This window comes from Peromyscus leucopus, chromosome 6, assembly GCF_004664715.2.
Source record: "Peromyscus leucopus breed LL Stock chromosome 6, UCI_PerLeu_2.1, whole genome shotgun sequence".
NCBI lineage: Eukaryota > Metazoa > Chordata > Mammalia > Rodentia > Cricetidae > Peromyscus > Peromyscus leucopus.
The window spans coordinates 471,383-497,510 of NC_051068.1; the positions used below are offsets into that span (position 1 = coordinate 471,383).

The 26,128-nt window shown below is 37.6% G+C and overlaps 1 protein-coding gene across 1 annotated transcript; it reads right to left on the reverse strand.

Annotated features, from left to right (window-relative positions):
- Nucleotides 1-194: 194 nt before the first annotated feature.
- On the reverse strand, nt 195-26,128 carry Cpb1 (carboxypeptidase B1). The gene is made up of 11 exons (XM_028860903.2): nt 25,987-26,128; nt 25,821-25,896; nt 18,777-18,901; nt 12,754-12,853; nt 12,560-12,661; nt 11,557-11,658; nt 10,580-10,690; nt 10,407-10,497; nt 9,351-9,553; nt 2,710-2,794; nt 195-552 (listed from the first exon to the last, which is right to left on the reverse strand). The coding sequence occupies exons 1-11, from the start codon at nt 26,049-26,051 to the stop codon at nt 365-367; spliced, it is 1,248 nt and encodes a 415-aa protein (XP_028716736.1). The 5' UTR covers nt 26,052-26,128; the 3' UTR covers nt 195-364.

Below are 26,128 nucleotides of genomic sequence, written 5' to 3' on the forward strand. Positions count from 1 at the left end.
CTCTTAACCTCTGAGCCATCTCTCCAGCCCCCTCTGTATTTCTTCTTAATCATAAGTTTTCCATTATAACCCAGGTTCTCTGCTAGTGTAGGCAGCTCCTCAAGGACTAGCTTCTCCATAGCTGATCACGCCAGGACCGACACACAGCTGGCTTGCTCATTGTTCAATCACCCTCCATCTCAAACAGGCAATCCTCTGTTTTCCAGTAAAATGATTTTATTAGGATGAGTTTTGGAGCTCCAAGTATGTCAATACACGCAGAAAATTAAAGAACGATTGGAATCTGCAAAGCCTCCAAACAAAAGTCAAGACAGACAAGAAATGAACAGTGAGCATTTTGAAATAAGGTGCATTGTGATCTTCACTAATAGAGATGTTCTAGGACATAATTGGCTATGTACTTGACTGCAAGCATTGTCTCCTCACAGGTTTGGCGGATCTGGGACTCAGGAAGGAGAAAGCCATAGATGCCTGTATCCCGGAGTTCAAAAGTGAAGGAATATTTGATTCCTTGGTCATAAGCCCAGTCATCTGAGCCCCCAGCAGCAGGATCTGAAATGAGAAAACAGTAGGGGAAAAGAAATCAGCTTCTCTCTTTAACTACAAATTCTTCACTGTGAAAAATATTATGGATAGGCTAACCATCTACTCAACAGAAAAACAAAGTATTTCAAAAAATCAATACAATTTTGCCCTAGAATTATTTTGTGAGAATGATCTCAGAAAGTATTTTTAGTGATATGAAATTCTCAGTGCAATTACATGTGGTTGGAGAGTGCACTATGAATAACTCATTAAAGAATGGATGTCTCCCAGGAAAGCTGAGTAGTAGGAGGACAGCATCCAAGCTGGTAGAAACCTCAGAATCATGAAACCTGACAACATGAGGGAAAGGGTGCCCCTCTTCTCTTTCACTGCTAGAGATTGAACCGGGGGCCTTTTTCATGTTAGGCAAGGCCTTTAACCCTGAGCCATGCTACTTCTACCCCTAGGTTTTTGCTTTTTATCTTTGGTGTCTGACAACTGGCCTGGCACAATTATTCATTTAGTTAATTCACTAAATTATAATTTTGTTGTCACTAGTATATTTGTTTATTATTGTTCATTGATTTAAATCAAGAACTAAGTATCTCTCACTGAGCTGCAAGGCCATGTGCTCATCTTTAGAGATGCTGGGACAAAGGAGAGACATTGTCCCTACCTCTTATTGGCTTGTACATAGTGGCAAGATAAAGCTAATTTAACTCATCTGAATAAAGCCATGATTAAAAACAGGTGCACAAGTGAGTCATTTCTGTCAGAACCACCTTAAAAAAACACCTTACAAAGTAAGGCCACAGAAAGCTCTATTCCATCCTGAGCTCAACAAACTCAACAGCTCAGGCTGGAGCCTCCTCAGCTGCAGTGGAGGTTTTTTGATAACAAGACTGAGTCTTTTTTCCTTGTGTCTATTTCGAATCCTTTCAGAACTTGGGCAAAAAGAAATCATTGGAGGGTAGAGGAAAGTAGAAATAGAAACTGAAAACTGGTTCTGCAGAATGTGCCTTTTAAGATAATTTCAAACTCTGCAGTGACCACAATGCTGCGTTCCAGCTCAACCCACCCAGCTCTTTCTGTTTTGTTTTTCTTCTGTTTTGGTGTGTGTGTGTGTGTGTGTGTGTGTGTGTGTGTGTGTGTGTGTGTGTGTGCAGAAGATGGTATTGAATCTCTTGGAACTAGAATTATAGGGCATTGTGACTCAACCATGTGAGTACTGGGAAGTGAACCTGGGTTTTTTGTACGAGCAGTTTCATTCTCATATCATATGTGTTCTATTCCCTCCTTTCTTCTCCCCTTTAAGACCTCTTCCCTACCTCACCCTCTTGTCCCCTTCTCTAGTTTTCTGAAATTCATATACACTGGTTCTGGAACAAATACACACATATATAAAGCTAAGATCTGCATACGAGTGAGAACATGTGGCCTTTGTCTTTCTAGTCTGGGTGAGCCTACTTCATATAACATTTTCTAGTCTCAACCATTTTTTTCTTCGAAATTGATTTAGTTTTTCTTTATGGTTAAATAAAATTTCACTGTATTCATCTCTCTCTCTCTCTCTCTCTCTCTCTCTCTCTCTCTCTCTCTCTCTCTCTTACTGATTTGCACACATAAAGGAATTGGGTTCCTCTGAAGAGTGGCTTATTCCTTAAGAAATCCCCCTTCCTACCCACAATTACTCCATAACTGTGTTTTCATCCTGTAAAGATTCTTCAGCTAAACATCTTAGATCTTATTCCTAAGGTGGTAGAATAAGATCTTTAGCATGCTGGGCACTTAGGTTGGGTGTGTTCTTACTTTGTAATCCTAATCTAGCACCTCTTAGCACCTGTGTCTTTCCATGCTTGCTATGGTGACTTCCTCAAAGATTTCTTTGGTCTACCTATTCCCTCTTATCTTTCCTGCTTCCCTCCTCTGAATCCTTCCTTTGTTTTTATTTTAGCACCTACTGAAAGCTTGGCACACAGTAGATGCCCAAGAGATGTATGCAGAAAGCAGATGTTACTGTTGTTTGGAAAGAATAATTTTTTCTCCATATATCTATTTAGTAGAAAAATATATATTTCATTTAAAAAATCACTGTGAGGTAAAGTTATACATTTTAAATGGTGAGAAAAGAAAGGTAGTGGGAAACATGTGGTTTCTTTGCATAGTTCTAAAGCCAAGACTCACAGATTGTTGTTGCTCCTGGGCCGTACGTGTACTTGGTGCCATGCAGAGTGGCAAGCTCCTTGGCTGCACCTTTCACCAGCGCATTCTGAAGAAGAATCATCATGAAATCAATAAATGAAAGTAACCATGCCAAATAAACACAACCCCTGTACCCTTGTTTAAAAAAAAAGACATTTATGCCACATTTGGGTTAATATTTTATACTTTTTCAATGACTGTTTCAATTTTTCCAGCTTAGTAATACTGGAATTCATAAATAAGTCTTGTGAAAGGATGTTTTCCCCAATGTAAAGCAAAGGCTAGGAAGTCTTTATGCTATGACAAAGGTTATTGATGTCATTGCATAGGAACAAAACATACCCAAAAAGGCAAACAAAACAACCCTGACTTGACATGTGGTAGGTAGAAAGCCAACATTGAGTCATTACAGGATGGTATGAATTAGGGCTGGAGTATTTTCAGCTGAACACACAATGATTGCTTAGAAAATGTGACTTTGGAGTCAATTCCTCTGTCTGAGACTGACATTAGCTTCAAAGGGCTGTCCTTTTATTGTTATCACCATTAAAGGAACATTCAGTTTGTGCCTCAGCCTCTGCTGTCCCTGTCCTCAGCTGCTCTCTCATATGGACGTTTATCTCCTGGTAACCACTTTTAGGTTTACCACAACTTGTGTCTTCAGTGGCTTCAACTTCTTCTTTTGGCAAAAAGGCTCATTGTGACCCCATCCCAGAGGTCTGTCTCAAATCTCATCTCATGTTCTTTCTGAGGTAGGATTTCCTAAATGGCCCCTGCACCCTTCCACTTCCTCACTTTACACTGACTTTAGGTATTCTTCTTCCTTCACTGGAATGCTCTTCCCCCTCTTTGCTTAATCAAAGAATTTCTATCATCTCTCAGGTTTACTTTTATGTGATCTTCTTTGTGAATTTGCCCTCCATTGTCTTTAATTGCAGTGGTCTCTCTTTTGCAGCAGCCCCCATCTGTAAGAGCTCTTTCAGCCTAGTGAAATCAGTTGTTCTGGCATCTATTATTAGTTCTCTGCAGGATTTGTGGCTAGTCTTTTTTTTTTTTCTTTTTAATTTTTGTTCTTTGTTCTTTTTCTATATAGCTCAGGTTGACTTTGAACTTAAACTGTTATATCCTGATTAGGATATTCATCTCTATCCTCAGCAGGCCGCCACTCAGTAAAGATTGGGTGAGTGAATCCTGTGCTGGGGTTCAGAGTCATTACAAATGGGCCAGATCTGGATAGGGTACATAGTACCGAGCTTTTCAAGTTGGCTTGTGACCTCCTGAGCAGAGATTAAGTATGGTATGGGAGTGGGCAGTAATATTGTGTATTTATGGTTGATGGGCTGTCATATTTAGATACTGACATTTACCACAAAGGAAGAAGTCTATGAAACCTTTCTCTGATCCTATTTAAAGCCAAGAGATAGAAAAAAGTCAGAATAGACATTAATCAGCTAAAATATTGTATTTTAAATCCCCCTTATCAAAATTCTCTGCACTCAGTACAGGTATTTCCTTTTGGAAAGTCCAAATAATTTCACCAATATTACTCTTTATCTTCCCAGTATCACCCGTTCACATTATACCACCACACAATTTTTCAGCAGAATGGAATGCCATGTATAGCAGTACACTCAGTGGGAATGTTGCAAACGAGCTGAACAACTAGTGCCTGCTGAGAGCTTTGGATGGAAGTGTCATTCTAGCATTTGCCACAGTGTCAGGTAACGCCTTGCCGTGTGTGTGTGTGTGTGTGTGTGTGTGTGTGTGTGTGTGTGTGTGTGTGTGTATGTATGTATGCCCCTGCACATGACTCTCACTCCAATCCCCTGCATACTGCCAGAGTTAGGCTAATAGTCCAGAGTCCCTTATTACAGTGTAGAATAACAAGAGCCTCCAACCAAGCCTGAGGTATGAAGTAATTCTAAGAAATTTAACTTGACCAGAGTTTAACTGTCCTTTTCGGTAAACATGTGATAACAAGAACCTCAAATTATCTCTAACTTTGGTTTCCTTCCTTCTGTCCTGTGATAATCTTAACTTATACCAAGGGACCAATAGGAAATGATACTTTTATAATTTTGGTGCCCAATGAGATCTTAAGCTTCCAGCAGGCACCAAGGAGAAAGCATTTGGAACTAGGAAATTCCTGATTCTGAGGAACAGAAGGATCCTGATAGCAGTGAAGACAGGAGGCAGGGAAACAACTGGTGTAGGAAAGCTGGCCTGCTGCCTCCCCAGATCTCAGGAGCAATGTGGAATAGAGGAATGAATGCTGTCATTGACATGAAGCAATGTTGTCCTTCATTTGACCTGCTTCCTATTCCTCACTCTTTGATGTTCAAGGAAAACACAAAGTGTGAGTCAGTTGAATTTGCAGTTCAGAGAGTTCTTGTTTTGAGAGACATGGTGTTTCTCCCAAATACATTTTAAAAATAAATACTCTGTAACACAGGAAAGGGGCAACTTTTGCCAATTGAAATTTGCAGAACACCATATATTATTTTTGAGGAAGATAAAAAATTGATGAGAGCCAAAAGCCTTTGGACAGAAATGTGACTCTGCTCTTACCTTTGTTTAGAGCAGTTTCTCAACCTCTGCTCTTCTGGTATTCGGCTGGATCACTGTGTGTGTGGGGCGTGGGTGGGTGGGAGGGCAGGTAGGTTTCCTGGTACACTGTAATATGTTTATCAGCATTGTCTGTCCTCTACCACGAGATGTCAGCAAACTCCCATAGTATGTCAATCAAAATGTCTCACAAACATTACCAAATGTCTTCTCTGGGTAGGAATGGGTTGCAAAATAAGTTCAAAATGATGTAAAAGATACAGTTATAGCTGATGAGAGTTTAGGAGAAAAGTTAAAAAGGAAGCCATAGATTTTGTTTTGAAAGTGTCTCTGCTGATGACATTACAGCTATGCCTTCAGCATCTTGGCTCCCAAAAATATCATCTTGACAGCAGGACTGATAGATTTAGCAAAAATATAGACTCCCAGTTAAATGTAAATTTCAAATAAACTATGGACATTGCTCCAGTATGAGTCTACCTCATGTAGGATTTGAGACACGATTATAGTAAAAATTAGTGGTTTTATAGAAATCCAAAATAAATGGGGAGTCATGTACCACATCTCTATCTCCAGGGCTCACTGTGATGCAGGCTTCTATTTTGATATCCAGTGTCTTTCACAAGATGCCCAACTTCACCATCCAGCTTTTTCTCTCAAGAAGACTCCTTAATCCTGTTTTTTAATCTGACTGTTGTTGGTTTTATTCTATGCTTTCAATGCTCCATTCTTTCCTTGCCCATCTGAATCATGTTCATTCTTTAACTCTCAGAATAAATATCATATCTCCCTCTTCCTTCTCTTCTTCCTCCTTCTCCCCATCCTTCTTCTTCCTTTTTGAAGAGGAATTTTCTACTCATCCCTGGCTGTCTTAGTACTCACTATGTAGATCAGGCTGGCTTTGAATTCACAGAAATCAGCCTGCCTCTACTGCCTTAGTGCTAGGATTAAAGGTATTTGCCACTGCTACACCTCCTTTCTTATCGGCCTATTACACTTGTTCCTATTTCTCTCTCATGAATCCCTACAAGGGCGCACAATTAAACTCCTGGTTACATACTTTATGGTTTCATACCTCTGAATTTCAGTAAGACTCTAAGTTCTCAAATGTCAGGGGCCTTAATTTATGGAAACTTAGTGTACATCCAATGCAATTTCTGTTAAGTCATATACTATTGGCACAGGAGGAGAATTTTATCAAGCCAAGAAGTTCCCTGAACTTTGTAATAGTAGATCAGTAACAAGCTTCTTTGTTAAAAGACATTTTATGGTTTCATTTAAAACTTTTTGGGTAGTTTTTAGTTTATTTGTTTTTGAAATAGATTCTGAGAAAATACCTTAAATAGATACTTTCTGCCCTCCTCTATCCACCTTAGTTGTCAGTGACCTCTTGACTGTGGGATTATGGCTTTGTAGTCATTAGGCCAGGACACGGTGTCAGCAGTGATGGGCATGAGCATAGCACTGCAGTTGTCTACCTTCTAATTAATATTTATTCCCTTTGAACCTTTACCATTTATCTATAAATGTGACCTTACATTGTCCTCACATGCTTAAGTAAGGTGACAGTATCTTTTTATTAATTAATTAATTTACTTACCTACTTATTTTGAGACAAAGTCTCATTATGTAGAACTGGTTGTTCTGAAACTTGCTATGTAGACCAGGGTGGCCTTGAACTCATATGGATCTGTTGGCTTCTGCCTCCTGAGTACTGGGATTAAAGGTGTATGCTACCACATTCAGCTTGACAGGATTCTACCTTTGTAGCTCATTAATTAAAAATTTAATGAATAAGCAGTGAGTGACATGCCACTGAATGAAAGATGTTTTTTAATTTGTGGTCACATTTAATAGTTTTTTATAGGATTGCTATTTTTTCTAGTTATTGTCATATTTCTCCTCTTGGATAATGAATATATGCTCATCAAAAGAATGGTTCAGGATCCAAGATTGTACCCTGAGAAGTAAGTGCTATCAGGCAATCTAAGTAAATACTTTGTAATAGCCATGGTCAGAGGTAACTGCAGGTGGGATGCAAAACTTTTCTCATGGATTTACTCAAAAAAGTTGATGGGATATCATAATAGAGTGCATAGAAATATGTGGGTCTTAAATTGGTCAGTGGAATTTAATTGAAGACCCAGATATAAATCCATGAACACCCAGTTGTTGTTGTTCTTTTTAATAAAGAATCCAGAAATACACACGGGAAAAGGATAACATCTTCAATAAATGGTGCTTGTCAAACAGGATGGGTGCATGTAGACAAATACAAATAAATCTATACTTATCACCCTGCACAAAACTCAACTCCAAATGAATCAAAGACCTCAACATAAAACCAGACACATAGAACTCCATAGAAGAAAAAGTTGAGACTAGCCTTGAACACATTGGCACAGGAAAAGACTCCCTGAACGGAAGGCAGCTAGCACAACTGGCAAATGCAGCCATATGGCTAGGACTGGAGGGATTTTCCACTATGCATCACAGTTCTTCATTTTCTCTGACCATAAATATCTCCTAGTTTCATACTTCCTTGTCCTTCAGAATTTTGAAAATTCAAGTATAATTTTATGAGTTTTAAAACTCCATTTGATGATAAATAGCATTATTAGGAAGTCTACACTGAAGGACTGGATGTTTTATGAAGCCAGTGGAAATTTATTACTACATTATGTTCTTCCTTTAAATTATATTGAATGACTAAACACAAATTACACTCCACATATTCTTATTATTCATGCATTTTTAATGTTTTGCTGAAGATGTATTTTTGGGAGGATTTTATAATCTATAGAGATACTTTTGTTTTAATTTGTGTGTGTGTGTGTGTGTGTGTGTGTGTGTGTTTGTCCAATTCAAATGCTCTAAATCCTATCTTGTTCTTTTGGGACATTGGTCTCAATTTCTGATAGCTAGAAACTTAAAAATATGTATTTTTGAAGGATTCAAACATGTCTTTAAAATTATTGATGTGTGATACTTATTAATGTGACTTCTATGAACTCATAATAGTTAATTGCTCATGTGATTATATCTTGATCACTGAGCAATACTGCTAATATTAGAGTCAAAGATATTTAAACTTTTAAAAATTGTTGCCTATATTTAGAAAGCCTAAATCACACTATTTGATTACTGAATGATTTATTACTGTTTTATCTGATCAAACAATGAAACAAATAATTTAGGACCTCATAGATCAAGCCGTTATCTACTAAATGTTACAACTTTGTAATACCATTTGCCATATTCTGTTTGTGTCAAATCTAGATCAAGCAACTTGGCAAAATAGACACTGACAAAAATGAGATGTGCCATCAAGGACTTTGTTGATTATCTCCAATACAACTAAAATAATCCTTTCATCAGTGCTGTGCTTTGAAAATGAAACGTCCTGCATATGCTCATGTGTTTGAACACTCAGTCTCCAGCTGGTGGCACTGTTTGATCTTTAGGAGTTAAGAGTCTTACTGGGTGAAACATCTCACTAGGGACAGGGTGTGTAGTTGTGTAACTTGGCCTTACTTCTGTTCTTTTCTCTGCTTTCCATGTGTGGACGAAACATGACCTCTCTGCTTCCTGATTGCCAGACGGGCCTTATGCTCTGTCCAGCCTTCCCTGCCATGACAGACTTTATATCCTCTGAAACCATAGGTCAAAATAAGTCTCTTTTCCCTTAGCTTGTTTTTTGTCCGGGTAGATTATCACAACAACAGAAAAGGATAATACAATCACTATTGTGGTAAAGCTAAAGGGAACGAATATTGTTTTGAATATTAGTAAATAAATCACATTCAAGGGAGATTGTTCCCTGTATCAAAATTCCATTTCTTTCATTCAGTTTATTCAGACAACTAAATTCCTTAACATATAAGACACATACATACTACACACACACACACACACACACACACACACACACACACACACACAATTTTTACTCCTGAAACTAGTAAGAGAATTTCCAGAAATTGTTCTGATAACTTTTTCAGAATCAGAATAAAAAGTTTCAACACTGAAATGGTCTCCCTCCCATTGCACCCACTCACCAATTCCTCATAGTTCTCAGGCAGCTTATAGTCATAGGAGTAAGGGTAGAGCATCATCTGGGAGTAGGAGTGAATTGTGAAATAGGCCTTGATAGAGGAGAGGTTGTTGCGGATGAAATCTGCCAGGGCCTTTGTCTCCTTTTCAGACTCTGCAGCTGGTCCACAGTATGTGTCAGAGCAGGGACTTCGAGAAGCTCCCACTTCTGTAGGAATGTATGTTCCTATTAGTGGTCAATGATCACCTACTGAAGTTCTCATAGGAGATGTTATATGTTTCCGGTTTTCAAATTAGGAAGCTAAATAATATAAGGCATTTTCTCAGGAGTCCTTACAATAATTCTTCATGGTTTCTAGGAGTCCTTACAATAATTCTTCATGGTTTCTCATCTGTTTGCCATCTATCTGTCTATCTATCGTCTATCTATCTGTCTGTCTGTCTGTCTATGCATATATTAGGATGAAATGTTTTTAAGATGATATAATAAGAAATTACATATGAAATCACTAATATCTTTCTGCTATAGGCCTTTTTTAAACATAAATATTTATGAAGACAAATAGTATCCCTATGTTCTGACTATACTTTGGTCTATATTGTATATTTGTATACACAGGGAAATCAAGACAGCATTAATTAATATTAATTAATTATTTTAATCAATAAATTAATTAAATAAAATTAATAAAGTGGGATAGTTATTAATAATATTCATGAAAAATCCTGTTACTATGATCACTTAATTGCATCACAATTTTCTTTAAATGATTATTTTTAATACTGATGTCTAAATGATCCTCAGATTAGATTCTGTAAATACATTTCACACATTGTCAGACAATTGTGCACTTCCAGAATTTAACATAGCTGGAAATACAACACAGAACTTGGCTTCACACATTTTAATCAAATGAATTAATAAACTATATTCTGTGCATTGAGAAAGTTGAAATTCGATAACATAAAACTTTGTAGTTTTTCTTGTTTTGAAGATTGACCTATTGTTTTCTTATGCTGCTTCACCTCTTACGCTTTTTACTGCTGTCTACAATACTCACCACACCAACCAGCATTAAAATTTCTGTTAGGGTCCACACCCACACAGGAACTTCCAGTCGTAGTAGAGCGGGTCTTTCTCCACATTCGGCTCTGAAATTAGATTCTATAGTTACATCAAATACCATAGGAAGTAGCTGGTGTGAATTTCACACATCCTTCAGAGTTCATGTACCTTAGTCCAGGTGTAGACATAACCGTCAATGTTGACCACAGGCAGAACATAAAAGTCCAACTCATCAAGAAGCCGTGTCATGTGGATCTCTTGTCCATATGTACGGACAGCCTGTATGTAAATAACAATATAGGATCTCATGGGATGGAAGAGATGATGCTGTCAAAATTTACATGACCTAGGTGCATGTTAACTTTGGTAATAGAAGCAGGGTTCTCTGCCTAGTTGCCAGCCTACATTTAAATTCAACCTTTCTCTGGGCTTTCTTGGATAAGTCATTGCAAATTAATTTAGAAGTCCTTTGAACAAAAGAAATTAGGTTTTACATAATAAATTCTTATATTTTAAAATCATATCAATGTAAGATTTTAGATTTAGAGAAGAGCTGTAAAAGTAGTGCAGGGAGTCCCCACACATTGTCTAGATTTCCCTAATGTAACTCCCTACAGTTTTATGCACTAATTTTTGTACCCTTCAGAGGGTTTACTGAAATCAATATTATTATGATATTCTAAAAGTAATTTTGTTCATTATTTGTGCATATATTGGTTGGAATTCTCTTGTAATAAATGGTTATTTCTTTTTTGTTTATGAAGTATCTATTTGTTGTACCAATATGAATGAATGGACATTTGAAAACTTCAACATTTTAGCTTATGGTCAGGTTGGTGATTTATCCATACTGATCAATTTTTTAAGGACAAATCACTGTTTTAGCTGTAAGCCAGTCCACCAAAGGCAGTTGAAAAAGTATAATTTAGTGAAATTGAAATAACCCCCTTTTTCTAACTTAAAAATGTGTACCTTACAAAGGTCTGTTGACACGTTAAAACTAATTTTCCTCAATAGGAACCAGGAATTTTGGCATTTGTGTGTTTTTATATATATTTTACTTTCTCATGTTATTAGGTTATAAAGGAATTAATTGAAATTATTATTTTCTATTTCTTCTGTCAAAAATCATTCTGTGGACCTACCTCTCTTACAAACCACTGACAGAATGCAGGAGAAATCCACTCTCTTGCATGGAAACCACAATCAATGAAGATGGCAGGCTTATTTGGTTTAGCTTTGCCAACCTATTGTGAATGAAAAGAAATGGAGAAATGTGATTCACCACATGGCACTTAGGAGTTAACAACCACTCCCTTTGGACTCAATAGGTAAATCCTAACACTGAAAGTGTTCTTGTCTCTGAACTATCACCATGTTTAAGCTGAAAGCTTTCATTATTACTAGGCTTATCAAGCCTACATTGCCACAAGAAGCTTGATTACTCTGCTCAACTATGTTCCTGTAACACTTATTCTCAGATACTCTTATTAGATGATGTGACTATGACAACCAGATGACTAATTATAAGTAGTTATAATTGGTGCTAATTTTGTGAAAAATTTTCTTCTCTCTACTTATTTCTCATCTTTTCATTTTGCCACTAGAATTCCAGAACAAAAGTAACATTGAAGATGATGGAAACAAGTTGTTGAATGATGTTCATCGTAATGTGGTCTGATAAATGAGAATAGCCTGACAGATGATTTCCAGCAATGGCTTGCAATTCACAAACAAATTTGGAAACCACTTCTGGGAGAGGAGAATTTCATCAGTTAGATTTCGTACAGGGATGTGGTAAAATTTATAAGACTTCTCTTATTTTACTAGATTTTCGTTTTTAATCAATCAAAAGTAATTATGTAAAAATGTGCATAGAATAAAAGAATCCAGTGAATCTGAGCTATAGAAAACTCTATAGAGTTTTCTTTCTTTCCTTCCTTCTTTCTTTTGTTTTCTTTCTTTCTTTCTTTCTTTCTTTCTTTCTTTCTTTCTTTCTTTCTTTCTTTCTCTCTCTCTCTCTTTCTTTCTTTCTTCCTTCTTTCCTTTCTTTATTTTTTCTTTTAGATAAGCATGTCTATGAAATAGATGCCAGTGAATCAGAATTCATTGATTTAAGCTACTCAGGTTATGTTTAAAAATTGTTACCTTGAGGAGATACATGTTACGTCCTTCAAATGTGGTTCCAATGATGCTCTGAGAGATGAGGTCTGGATTATCAGTGGCAACTTGTTTAATCCAGGACTCTATCTACCAAAAGGAATAATTCTTGGATCAATGTGACATTGTTGGTTCAACCCCCAAGCCCCCGAAAAATGATCAGAATCAGGGATGCCCCATACCTTTTCCCATTTGTTGTACTTGGTGTAACTATGTTCACTTGTACGGGTGTGGCTATCAAACTGGGCTTCCAGAACATTTTTCACGTTGCTTATCAATACCCTGTATGAGTCAAAGTGGGTGTTTCTCAATATAAGTATATTCTTTCCAGGGAACACACATGAAGATGAGAGCCACAGTTTTAGTAGAAGCTGCAGTGCCTCCCACTGGCTCACACAATTGCCTTCTGACTTTTATTGAGGCTCTTCAAGCTGAGCTACCTAAGGGAGATTCTGTTATCAATCACAAGACGTGAGACATCAAGGACCCTGAGGAGCAGGAGTATAATGGAATCTTACAGGAGCTATATTTCACATACTTTAGGGACCCTAAACACAGACATGGTTTTTCTTTGATATCCAAACATTTGCCTCAGGGTCGTGGGCATCCACACAACAGTACATTTCTGAGTTTTATTTTATTTTTTAAACCTCAAGTATTTTCCTGATTTTAGCACTGAAAGTCTCAGAAACCTACTCAGTACCACCAATGTAATGTGAGAGTTGGCTGCTGAGGGCCAATCTGCAGGATTTTAGGAAAACAATTTACTGGTTGACAATTCAAAAATATTAACAGCACTAAATATTTATTAGGTAAAAAGAAACTGGCTTTAAAGAACTAGAATTGGTTGAGTTGGGGGAGGGACAGAGAGGGAGAGCAAGGAAAGAGATATCATAATAGAGGTAGCAATTATGGGGATAGGGAAATTCCCAGGAATCCACAAGGATGACCCCAACTAAGATTCCTAGCAAGAGTAGAGAGGGTGCCTGAACTGGCCTATCCTTGTAATCATTAATAACTACCCTAATTGTCATCATAGAACCTTCACCCAGTAACCAATGGAAGCAGAGATGGAGAGATCCACAGCTAAACACTGGGCTGAGCTTTTGGAGGCCAGTCAAAGAGAGGGAGGAGAGATTATATGAGCAAGGGGCTTCAAGATCATGATGGAGAAGCCCACAGAGATAGCTGACCTGAGCTAGTGGGAGCTCACAGACTTTGAATGGACAGCTGGGGAATCTACATAGAACCGAACTAGGCCCTCTGAATGTGGATGAAAGTTTGTGGTGACCCTGGCAGTGGGACCAGGATTTATCATAGTGTGTGAACTGGCTTTTAGAGTGTATTCCTTATGGAGGGATACCTTGCTCAGCCTTGATACAGGGAGAGGGGCTTAGCCTTACCTTAACTTGTTATGCCAGGCTTTGTTGACTCCCCATGAGGAGCCTTACTCTCCCTGAGAGTGGCTGGGAGGTGGAATGGGGGGAGGTGGGAGGGAGCCGGAGAAAGGGGAACTGTAGTGGGTATGTAAAATGAAAAAAATTAAAAAAAAAAAAAGAACTAGTGTTTTCTTTGCTGTTTGGCTGACCTGATAATCTAATAACAGTTCTATAGCAAGGCAATACTAAAACTGGAGAGGCAGAACCCTAGAGGCCTGTCTATTCCTATAAATTCAGTTGAAAATTCCTATATTAGGGTCACATGTATGTGGTATAAGTGTATGCATGTGTATTTATCTGTATTTTTCATTATTACTTTGAGTGGAAAGATGCTTGGAAGGGAAAAAAATATCTGAGCATCGATGTCCTTGATCTCTGAATATTTCAGAATAAGATCAGTTTGCAAAACTTCTGTCATTCACAGTTAAATTTTCCAGTGGTTTTATCTAACATTAGAGAATTGCAGACACACATCAAAACTCTTCTTTTAGTCCCTTGGACCTATCAGTGACACCCTCTGAACCTCCCATGTAGTCCCACTCCGTTTGGTGAATTCGGATATGAGTGTGTGTCTGTTTGTAGAAAATGCAATAAATTAATGCTAAATGACTTGAGTTCTTGGTAAATTCTTTCTTACAGCCTAACTCTCTTAATACTTAAAAGAGGTAAAGGAGCAAATCTTAGAGTTTATCTCAGCAAAGAATTTTTCCTTGGAATAGTCATCAAAACTTCCTTAGTGAGTTAGTATTCTGTGGTTCATCCCAAACTAGCTTAAAGCGTCATAGGTCTATCAATGTATAATTATGGAGTTCAACAGTCCCACATGGATCTCACTGGGCTGAGAGAAAGATATCAATGTGGGTATGTTCTTGTCTGGAACTCCTAGGAAAGAACTGATCCCTCTGAGCCTTTTGCAGTTCCTGGAGGCTGCCTAAATTCCTTGGCTGTGGTTGCCTCCTCCATCTCCAAAGCTAGCTATGGCAAATTGACTCCTTGCTTTCCATCATTTGGGGATGAGCATGAAGATATTTGAGGGATTACAATTATAAGTGCTTTCTTCGTATTCAACATCTTAACTAGAAGGGCAAAAATTTGAGGGGACAGTAGAAGAAATCATGAGTTGGGAATAAAAAGGTCAATGTAATGGTTTGGCTCAATTTATGTATTGGCTGCAGAAAAATCACGCCCTCCCTGGGCTTAATTTTATGATTTGAGAATGGGGCTTTTGATAAGAGGACTCTCAATATCCTTTTCAATTCTGAGATGAAATGAAACCCATTTTTTCTTGCCTTCAAAAGTAAAAACTTTATTTACAACCTTTATAAACTAAGAAAACAGAAATACTAAACCTTTGGCTATAAAAGGATTGGGAAAATGATCTTCAGCGATAATTGAGAGTGAAAAAGTAGTCAAACCCAAACAAAAAAAATGAAAAACAAAAATCTGAAAACCAAAAACAATCGACTGACAGAAAACTTTCAGAAAACAATTCTATTTCAGTATCATCCAATAGAAAGAACAAATCTTGCCGAATACAGAAGAAATTTTTGGAATGGAAAAAGTATCCAGTAGAGATGGCAGGTGAGATATACTTTAACTTTTTATTTCCTTAATGCTTGGGCCTAACTAAGCACAGGGCCTTGCATGTACAGGGTGAGCGTACAGTTGAGCTTTATCCCTAATTCTTTATATTCTAAGATGTGCTACAAAATATGTTAGTTACATGGCTTCTTACTGGGTATCCAGGGAAAATATATCCTAAGTTAATTGTTCCTCTGCACTCCATCACTTTAAGACTTTCAGTAGACATCTCTTATTTAGAGCCATAATCATTGCCATTGCTGATAATCAGCAATCAGTGTTGGGTGGAGGAAATAGCAGTAAAGTTGACAAGACATGTAGCTATCCTTTTAACACAGCCCACCCAAGTTCAAATGACTGAGAGAATACTTAGCAACTATGAGAGGCTGCTGCTTTTGTTTTGTTGCAGAAAGAGACATTCTTTTAGTATTCTCACCATGCTAGTCAACATTTTTATGAATAATCCAGATAATAAAATATAAAAATGTTTAAATTAAAGATGATACTCAATAACAAAAATATCCCTTTGCACATTGGGAAAGAGCATCAGAAGATGTTTATCATTTAGCAATTTTAGTCAAATCTTGAATTATCATGGAGCAAATTTTAAGTCTGTGAACAAAGAAAGGTAAATTATAGTTTTATATCCAAGGCTTTGTTCTTAAATTGGGAATTGAATATTGATCAGATTGAAATATAATGCTGACTGCTTGAAGCCTGGGGCTCACTTCAAATGACCCTTTGCAGCCTTGTAGTTTCCTTCCTTCCTTCCTTCCTTCCTTCCTTCCTTCCTTCCTTCCTTCCTTCCTTCCTTCCTTCCTTCCTTCCTTTCTTTCCTTCTTTCTTGGCTTTATAAGATTTAAAACAAAGAACTACTTTAGCTGTATCACAAAATATTGTTATAAATAATTAGCTACTATTGTAAAAGCTTAAAACAATACCTCTTAATATAGTAAGGGATTCATTGTGGTTCTAAAATACATAGACATATACACTATATACTTTCATATACTTTTTATGATAGTGCCATTCAATTTTCTTTTAATTTTTTAAAACATGCAAGTAAATTATATCACTGTAACTCTCAATAAATATTATAGCTAGAAAGGAAAGGGAGACATGGTGTAGTCTTATTCCTCCCACCTCTGGCAGATTCTGGAAAGTGGACTATTGAGTCCACTATATGTGGCCATTGTTATTCAAAGATACTTGCCTACACAGTTCTTTTTTTTTTAATTTTGTGTGTATGAGTGTCTTGTCTGCATGTATATCTACGCACATGTGCATGTAATGCCTGTGAAGGACAGAAAAGGGCACTGTATTTTTTGGAACTGGAGTTAGAGATGGTTGTGAGTCACCATCTAGGAGCTCAGAATCAAATGCTCAGTTTTCTGCAAGAACAGACAGTGATTTTAACTCCTGAGCCATCTTTCCAGCCCTATAAAAAATTTAAATATATAGAAAAAAATGATAGTACAGGCAGTTAGCAACATTCAATCTCTCTTTCACACATGTAATTTTAAAATAAATAAGTCAATAAAAAGGCAAGACATTCATACATACAAATTTTCCTTCTTTGTAAACAGTAAACCAGCAGAACTTGCAATAGTAGTAAGATTATAAGTGTGAATTAATAGCATGTTGTTCATTTATCACTGTCATATTTCCTCATTACATCCTCATCCTGTGGGTTAGGAAACTAAGGCTTGGGAAACTTAAGCAGATCTAAAGGTCTCATGCCAGGAAGTTGCAGAGGCAATGATAGGTTCTGGTTTGGTTTCCCCTAAAGCATTCCCTTGTTGTCTATACCACTTCTGATGATGGCACAAATTGTACAGTTGACTTCTCACATGTTCCTTGACATGGATACTATTTCTTACATTTTTAAGATGCAAAAAACCCAAAAAAGTAATTTTTTTTTTTTTTTTGGTTTTTTTGAGACAGGGTTTCTCTGTGCAGTTTTGCGCCTTTCCTGGAACTCACTTGGTAGACCAGATTGGCCTTGAACTCACAGAGATCCACCTGCCTCTGCCTCCCGAGTGCTGGGACTAAAGGCGTGCGCCACCACCGCCCGGCAACAAAGTAATTTTTGATGCTAAAATAGTCTACATCATATTTTCTCAAACCATAATGCAGATTTGCATTTGTAATCAGGGATTTCTGGATAGATATTTGAGCATCCTAGACTGGGACTCAAGGAGTTCTTTTTGTTCTTCCTTAGCCACCCCTGGAGGAAGTGCTCTGTGTTGTCCCAGGATCATTTATTCTCTTCTCTTCTGCAGATGCCACTGAGTTAGCATGTTCTTTCTTAACTTAAAGCATGTCATCTGTTCTCTACCTAGATTATGACTTTTCCATGTTGTTGTCTGGCTGACCCCTACTTACTCTTCAGTTCTCAACCAAAGCCTCATTTCATTGGTCATCCTTCCTTGAGCCATACATTTCATTCATTCTGCTCAATCCCCAGTGCTCTATTCTAATAACTATTTTACACCACTGTAATCCTTCCCTTGAAGTTTATCTTCTCCCAATGGATGTAAAGTCCTAGTCACCCTTTTCTGTATTTAATAACCCAGACACTTAATGTCTATTTTGGACTGTCAATCAATGGACACCATTCTTTTCTTTGATGGGCATTCTGGAATGATGTACACATACCAATGTAATATTTGGGGAGAGTATCTAACAGTTTATCCAACTCCACTCTTGTTATTTAGAGTTTATGTTCCTTTCTTTTTGACCCTTCTTCACTTCTCCTGATACAAGTCGTAGGATCTTCAAAAAGGATATATTATCTCTAGACTTAATATATAGGAATGTGAAGAGCCCCCACAACATGAAGAGCCCTCACTGCCCAAAAGAGGTGTGGTTGGCCATTCAGAGAGAGGAATTGAGGATAAAACTATGCCCAGATGATAACAGTGTCCTTGGCTTGGCCTTTACTCTCTATATCATTTTAAAACCAGTAGTAGGTCATATATTTGTCTAGTTTGAAACTGAAAAACATTTTCATTAGAGCAATAACTGAACACAAAAGCCATTAAATCTTAATCTATGGGGTCTGGTGCTAGCTCTGCCATTACCTCTTTGTGTAGGAAAAACATAACTTTCTCCTCATTTTAGAGGAGCTTCCCTGGGTTAATAAAAGGGGAGAGAATTCCGATAGCTATAAAGCATAAACTTACTCATAGTGAAATTCATTCTGCTCCAGAAAGTTCTCCACCATGGCAACATCTTCTGCTCTAACATGAAAGTCAACTGTAGTGAGAGGTTTCACTTGTGTAGCAGAATCTGGTTTCCAAAAATCAATCTGAATAAATAGGGATATGAAAAAAGCATCTATAGTTCAATGACAAGTTAGGATCTAAGATCACATTAATGCTTTACTCCATACAATCATTTTAAAACAAATAATTCAGGGAATCTCTTATAAATATCTCCTTTGAATTAGTAAGAACCAACCAGTTATACGTCAATTAAAAATGTCTACAAGGCTGGGGAGATGGTTTCATGTGTAAGAGTGCTTGCTGAATAAGCATGAGTTCAAATGTCCAGAACACATGCTACAAAAACAAGCTGAGTGTGGTTGCATGTGCCAACACCCCTTTAGTGAGGGGCAGAGAGGAGCAAAGACAGGAAGATCACTTGCTGGCTACCAGCTTCTCTCCAGGTTCAGTGTAAAATTCTGTCTCAAGGGAATAAGTTAGAGAATGACAGATGAGATATCTGACATCCTCATTTGGCTTCTGTGTGCACAGATGAATATATATATACAATATTATATATATATATTATATATATATATATAATAGCAAGCATAGGTGCACATATATCTTAACAAACAGTGCGTTATCATAAACACATACACATGCAAAATATATACAGATATATAAAAAATTAAAACATTGATTAGCAAGAAGCATGAAGAACATAATTGTTTCTCATAATACTAGTTTATTACAGTATTCTCTGGCTGTCCTTTTCTGTTTTTCAATTTTATGGGGCACTTGCTTATTATATTATGATAGCCATCTCTGTGGTAATGGATAAAGCTCATGAGTGATAATGAATCCACTACAGAACAAAAAGGTAGTAGAAAGAAATTGTGCCTCCCTTTTCTTAAGGAGACTTATTTTCATAGTCTTGGAACTGATTTCTGTGAAAGTCACAGTAATGCAAGCCCAAGAATATCTTCCTGATCTGTTCTCCAGTGTGGCCAGAAACAAAATACACTTGGGTGTCCAGTAGTATATTGAGATTCTCATCTTATTCATTAACTGTTAATTGGGCTTATTACATAAAGGGCTTCAGGTTGGTGACATAATAATGGGTGAATCGAATATGGCCTTTGTCTTCTTGAGGGAAACTTTAGAGAAAGTTAAGTAGGAAATAATAGTGTAACTAACACATTTGATTATTCTAATGCTTTTATTTATACATACATCACCACAAATATCCATTTTCATGGAAAAATGTCAAATAGGTTCTACTGCTTCTTTTACATATGTTTTTCTATTTCTTCTTTACATTGAAGTCTAGAAGTCTGAGATAAATCAGACATTTGGTCTTGCTTTGCTACTGTGTCTCACTCAATACATATCTAGACATTTATGAGCTAGGCTCAGGGTACAAATGTGTACTGGTAATAATTGTGACCATTTCTGGGAAATTTGTAAGGAAAACTGGGCAGATTTTGAGATTGTACACCAGAAACTGAGGAGGCAAGGTTTTAAGGTAACCAAGTTTCTGGTGCACTTGCGTGGAATCTAGTAACTGTAGCTGGCCCTGCTGAACTTGAAACCACTGTACCAGTCCAGTGGATGCTGAGGCATTGTGGGGGCTATAATGGATGCCAGGTCAGCAGAAGGACATGTGATTCCAACAAGAGGGGTCCCAGAAGAAGGTGTGGTTATGGATATAATAGACAGTTGACAGGATACTATATCAGAGGGTAGGAAAGGATTGGTTAGACAGTGTAACACTGAGAGTTGAAGTAAGGAGGATACAGACTGGAGCTAAAATGATAATGGTGACAGTATAAAGGTAGACCCCAACAAACACAGAGAAAGCTGGGTGTAGTAACAAAGCCAGAACTATAAAGAGAAAAGGAATGAGGATAGAAGGGAAAGTCCACTTTTGAACATTATGTTTAAATTAGTGTTCCTGACCTTCCAATGTTATCTCAGCTGCAGATACAGGCATTTAACACTGGAGTCCTCAAAGTGTCTATAGCCAACATTGACAGTGCCCATCTCCCTCATAATTACTGGGACCTTTCAGTGGCTCAGGACCCCTCTTTCAAGAGCTGTGCCTCTTCCCTTGAGGCTTTTTTCCCAGAACCAGCAAAAGCCAAGTATATGCTCCAGGTGGACTTGGGATGCTTCAGAAATAACTCGGGGAACTTACTGAACATATGACCCTAGGAAACAACTGTCTAGGTTTCCAACTCATTAATCTAATGGGTAGGATAATTTTGAAATGTGTGGTTTGTACCATTTCCTGGAGATTCCCCGTGGGTTACGCTCCAGTTATCCTTTGTGACAGTGGTTTAATAACACTGCATTGACTGTGTGATATCACCCCTCCCTTGTGTTTTCATGGTGCTTACTGCACTTTCAAATGAACTATTTTTTTTTTTCAGTCTTGAATCAGGGTCTCTTCTAGAAGAGTATTTATCAAGATGCTAACTTTCCACTCAGAGCAACAAATGCCTGCATAATATGTTTGAGAATGGTTCTGACATAACCTCTCTTTCTGTTATGAACCTGTGAATTACCTTCCCTGACTTCCTCACTTCTTACTCATTTTCCTAGCTTTGCCATATATTGGAAGACTAGATGTGTCTGTATAACTTTTCTTGAACTTCTGCTGTAAGAATGATGGATTCTTTAAGAGGTATGGTGATATATTGTGTACCCTAATAAAATTTGCCTGAAGATCAGAGAACAGAACAAGCCACTAGATTAAACATAGATGCCAGGCAATGGTGGCTTTTTAATCCCAATACTTGGGAGTCACATGCCTTTAATCCTAGCACTTGGGATCTCATGCCTCTACTACCAGTATTTGGGAAGCACATATGACTTATATTCCTTTCTCCGCCCAGCCATATTACTTCCTTTCTAGTGATGGGATTAAAAAGAGGGGTTATTATAATGTTTGACAAAACTTGAAGGCCTAATTTGAGGCTGTTCAACATTTTCAATTTCATGGGCTAAACATACAGCAAAGTGTTAGAGTGCTTGTCTGCTACAGGGAAAGCTCCGGACTTGATTTTATACCTAGCCCTGCAAAACAAAACAAAACACCAGAACAAAACATTCCCTTTGACATAGAGAAGATTGGTGTGGTTAATATCCACCCATGTGGAGCTCTGTAAGTGTGATGTAGAGCTGCAATCCTGGAGACAGACCCATTGCTTCCCAGGAACCAGGAAAATAGGAGGAACACTGCATTCCCACAGCAGTTACAAATCACCAAGTGGTTACAAATGAGAACCTCAAATAATAACATAAGGAGAGAGAGAATGAATTTCAGGAATTAGAATGACTTGTAAGTGAGAAATAGGGAAGTGAGGTGAAATGTATGATACAAAATGTGAGAAACTGAGCTATAAGGGCCAGTGTTATAAAACTAAAATTATAACATTATATTATAGAGCACTGAGTGACAGAGATCCACATAGAACATTTGGTGGATTATAAGGGACCATCTTTAAGAGGTAATCTTGTGAAATAGTCAGCCAGATGGTATGTAACTTGAGTCCTTATTAAAATATGGTACTGTACCAACACAAAGACAAGATAAACTAATGTATCAATCTGAAATTCAAGTTGGGTATGTTGCTCAGTTGGTACAGTGTTTGCCTAGGCACAAGGCTCAGGATCTGGTCTCTAGCACTGCATGAAGCCATACATGACTGAAAATGCCTGTAATTTTAGTACTTGGAAGGTGAAAGTAGGAAAATAAGAAGTCCAAAGCCACCCTGTGCTGCATAGCATATTCAAGGTGAGCCTGGGCTACATGAGTTCCTGTCTTTCATGTCAAAGATTCTTTGGAAAGTAAATTTGGCAGATAAAAGCAAAAGTTTTCACAAATTTGAGTTTGCACAAATGTGTACAGATTTGTTTCACACTGTGAGTTATTGGGAGTCAAACACCTAGTAGGTCTCTCATTTATCTTGAGGACTTTTTTTCTTGTTTGAAAGTAAAGCAACTTCTACTCTAGGTCTAATTCAGAGAGCAGAAAGGAACTTTCTTATATGTCAACAATAAAAGAGATAATAATAATTTTACATTAGACATAGGAAAATATACTTAAAACTCCAGAAAAAATAACCCAAGAAAACCCAGAGGACTGACAGTTAGTGTCACTATAAATGTATCAATTGAGGAGGCCAATTAGGATGTGAGTGAAGGGGTAAAATAAAACCCCCACTCTGCAATTACAGATGACAAGAGAGAAAGTGCTGAAGCACAGTGGGGCTCTGATCCTTCAATATATCCAGCTCTTAAAAGGACACGTTCAAAAGCTGGGAGGAAGGACACACTGGCCAAGGATAAATAAAAAGACTAGATGCCCCTTTGATGATCTTATCAGGAAGGCTACAACCCAGAATACACTGCACCAGCATGATCACTAAAGAGGATTTAAACCTTTTGAAAATTTATGTTAGAAATAAAGAAAAACATAAGGAAGAAGCATGCATCTTCCTGTGTTAGCTACAGTGTGCTGCCACAGCTGCAGGAGAGCTGGCCTATTTACTTCTCCTTTGTCCTCCACTTTTTCCAAGATTTTTCAACTTCCAAAGAGAACACTGAAGTTCAAGGTAGATGAGAGAAGTAATTATATTGTCATGGAAATTGTATTCAAATGCTCAATCTGATGATAACAGTCACCAAGTAGTTACATGGTTCCTCCTAATTTTTTTCAAGTGGTATGCTTATATTTCTATTTGAACTCTTACAACAGCCCTCTAGGGAGATACTATTACTACCATCACAAATGAGGATGGTGAGGTGCAGAGAGAGCACAAGACCAGCTTCAAGTGGTATGTCCAGAAACTAAGCCTGGTGAATCTTAGACCAGCCCCTCTGCTTGACCACAATAAAATGGGAGAATTGAGATGATTAAAACAATATGGCAGATAGCATTGCCATATTGAGGAAGAAAAATGTTCCAGGGGTTCACTGGGGAGTGGAGGAGTTCCTTGGGAAATAGATGAAGCAAGAGGTATCTTCTGGAACCTGGCATTGATTCCAATAAACTACAGAGCCAATTTGAAGCAGATGGGCCATGAATGATCAGAAAAAGAAGAGTGATCCCTGGGAAACAACATGGTTTGAAGGCCCAGTTAATCTGATAATTTGGAAGATGCAACTACTAGCCTGGTAGAATCTTGATCTTGGAAGCATTTGATGAAGTATCTGTCCTGATATGCCTTTTTATAAGTCAGAAAGCTACACAGTGTTGTCTCTAAATAACACCCCCTTACATAAGGTCATTGAGCAAACTTATCCTATGGACAGCAAGCTGCTGAATCACTTACGTTTTTAAATGCCCTACATGGTACATTGGAGACTAATAATAAATATGTATTTACTGAATGATAATGAAGGCCTCTTGGTGTGGACACCTTACTTACTCAACATTTTCTTTACCCGTGAAAAACACAAATCAAGAAGACATGTTTGGGGTGCTGGAGAGGTGACTCAGAGGTGAAGAGAACTGGATGCTCTTTCAGAGGACCTGGGTCTCATTCCTAGCACCCACATGGTAGTTCACAACCATCTGTAACTCCAGTTGTAGAGGATCTAATCTTTTTCAAACATTTGTATGAGGAAAAAAAAAAACAATGATTCATATTGTACCCAAGTTTAATAGAAGTGGAGTGTGTTCTAATATCCCGAAGGTGTGAAAAAGTGGGTCTGTTATGCAGCAAAGGCAAGTAATAGCTCTGTAGCATATATATCCATCAGGGTGCTCCTGGAGGCCCACTGTCAATTCTGAAAGATACATTTTCAAGAAGAAATGTGAAGACTGAACTGTCTCCAGATGTGACCAGAATGCTCCAAACTCTGTAAGCTAATAAAAGGAGAGACAATAGAATGGCACAGAAGACAAATGTTAGAGCTAAGTAGTATTTGACTCATTTGCTTCTAATGGGTCAAAGTTAGAAGAAAGGTACCTTCCATCTTGGTGTATTACAGAAAATCAACAGGGTGGTTTCTAAAGTGTTTCCATTGTCCCTAGAAGCAATTGCCAAACAAAGCTAGCAAGCAGGGATGCTACTTCCTAGAAGGCAATTCCAGATTTGAAAGAAAGTCTAGAGTAGATGACTTTCTATTTTCTTTCAATGCAAACTTCACATTTTATGATTATGACACTTTTTGCCTTTTACATCATTTCTCCAGGCCTACCTTAAGAGCTAAAATAGAAATACACGAAGATGGTAGTTAGAAAAAGAATTAGAAGAATGGATGGATGGATAGATACATGGATGGATGGGTGGGTGGGTAGATGGATGGATGGATAGATGGATAGATGGATGGGCAGACCGACACCTAAGAGATAGGAGACTGTTGTAGCTCATATACTCAATTGACCCAGGTGGTGCTATTTGTACTCAGAAGTAGATCGTTACCATATTATGCATATAATCAAAAAAATGTAGATTCTAACCCCATGGATATTTTTTGAGTAGTAACATTATTTTTAAGCAAAAGAATAGTATGGAAATCACTGGTGCACTTTGCCTTCCTTTTCTCCCTCAAGTCATACCATTAAGGCAACTAGAATCAAGGTCAGGAAAACTCAAATTCTGTGATTAGGAATGAAAAGAAAATCAAAGGGAAAGATGACACATGGGTTACGGAAATGAATTTGAAGTTGGACAAAAGCCTATTTTTTTCAGTCATTTCCAAATTGGTTGTTTTTCTCCTTTGTCTTGGAAGGGAAGTGACTTGCATGTTAAATGTTCTATGACCTTCAAGACAGATTCAGCTCATCTAACTGTCACTGTCAGCTCTTCTAAAAGGTTGTGTGGATTTATAATACTACAGGGCTTGCTACAATCTAATTTAAGCAGCAAAAGAAAGCATTGTGGCATTAAATAATTTCCAAGTTTTATTCCTAAATCCTGCAGGGAATATTTTATGTCATTGCTTTTTGGTAGAATCAGACTAGTTCAGGCTTTAGAGTTAGTATAAAGTAGAGAACTGTCACTTTACCGGCTTGGTGTTGGCCAGCTCCTGAATTAAGTTGATGTGATCTTCATCAGGTACACTGACACGGAACACCCGATTACTAAGTGGTGAAAATAATGAATAGAAACTTAAATTTCAACAATTTGTCCAAAAGCTAGCAAACTTGCTTTGTAAGGAATTATGGACTTACCCATTAAAGTCCTCCTCAAAAGGATGAGCCAAAGCCACACTCACCAGAGCGAGTAGCAGCAACATTGTGCCTGATTAGGACTACTGGACAACTGGGTCCTACCTGCTTTTATAATCCAGAGTGTTCTTTCTGTTTTTCTCCA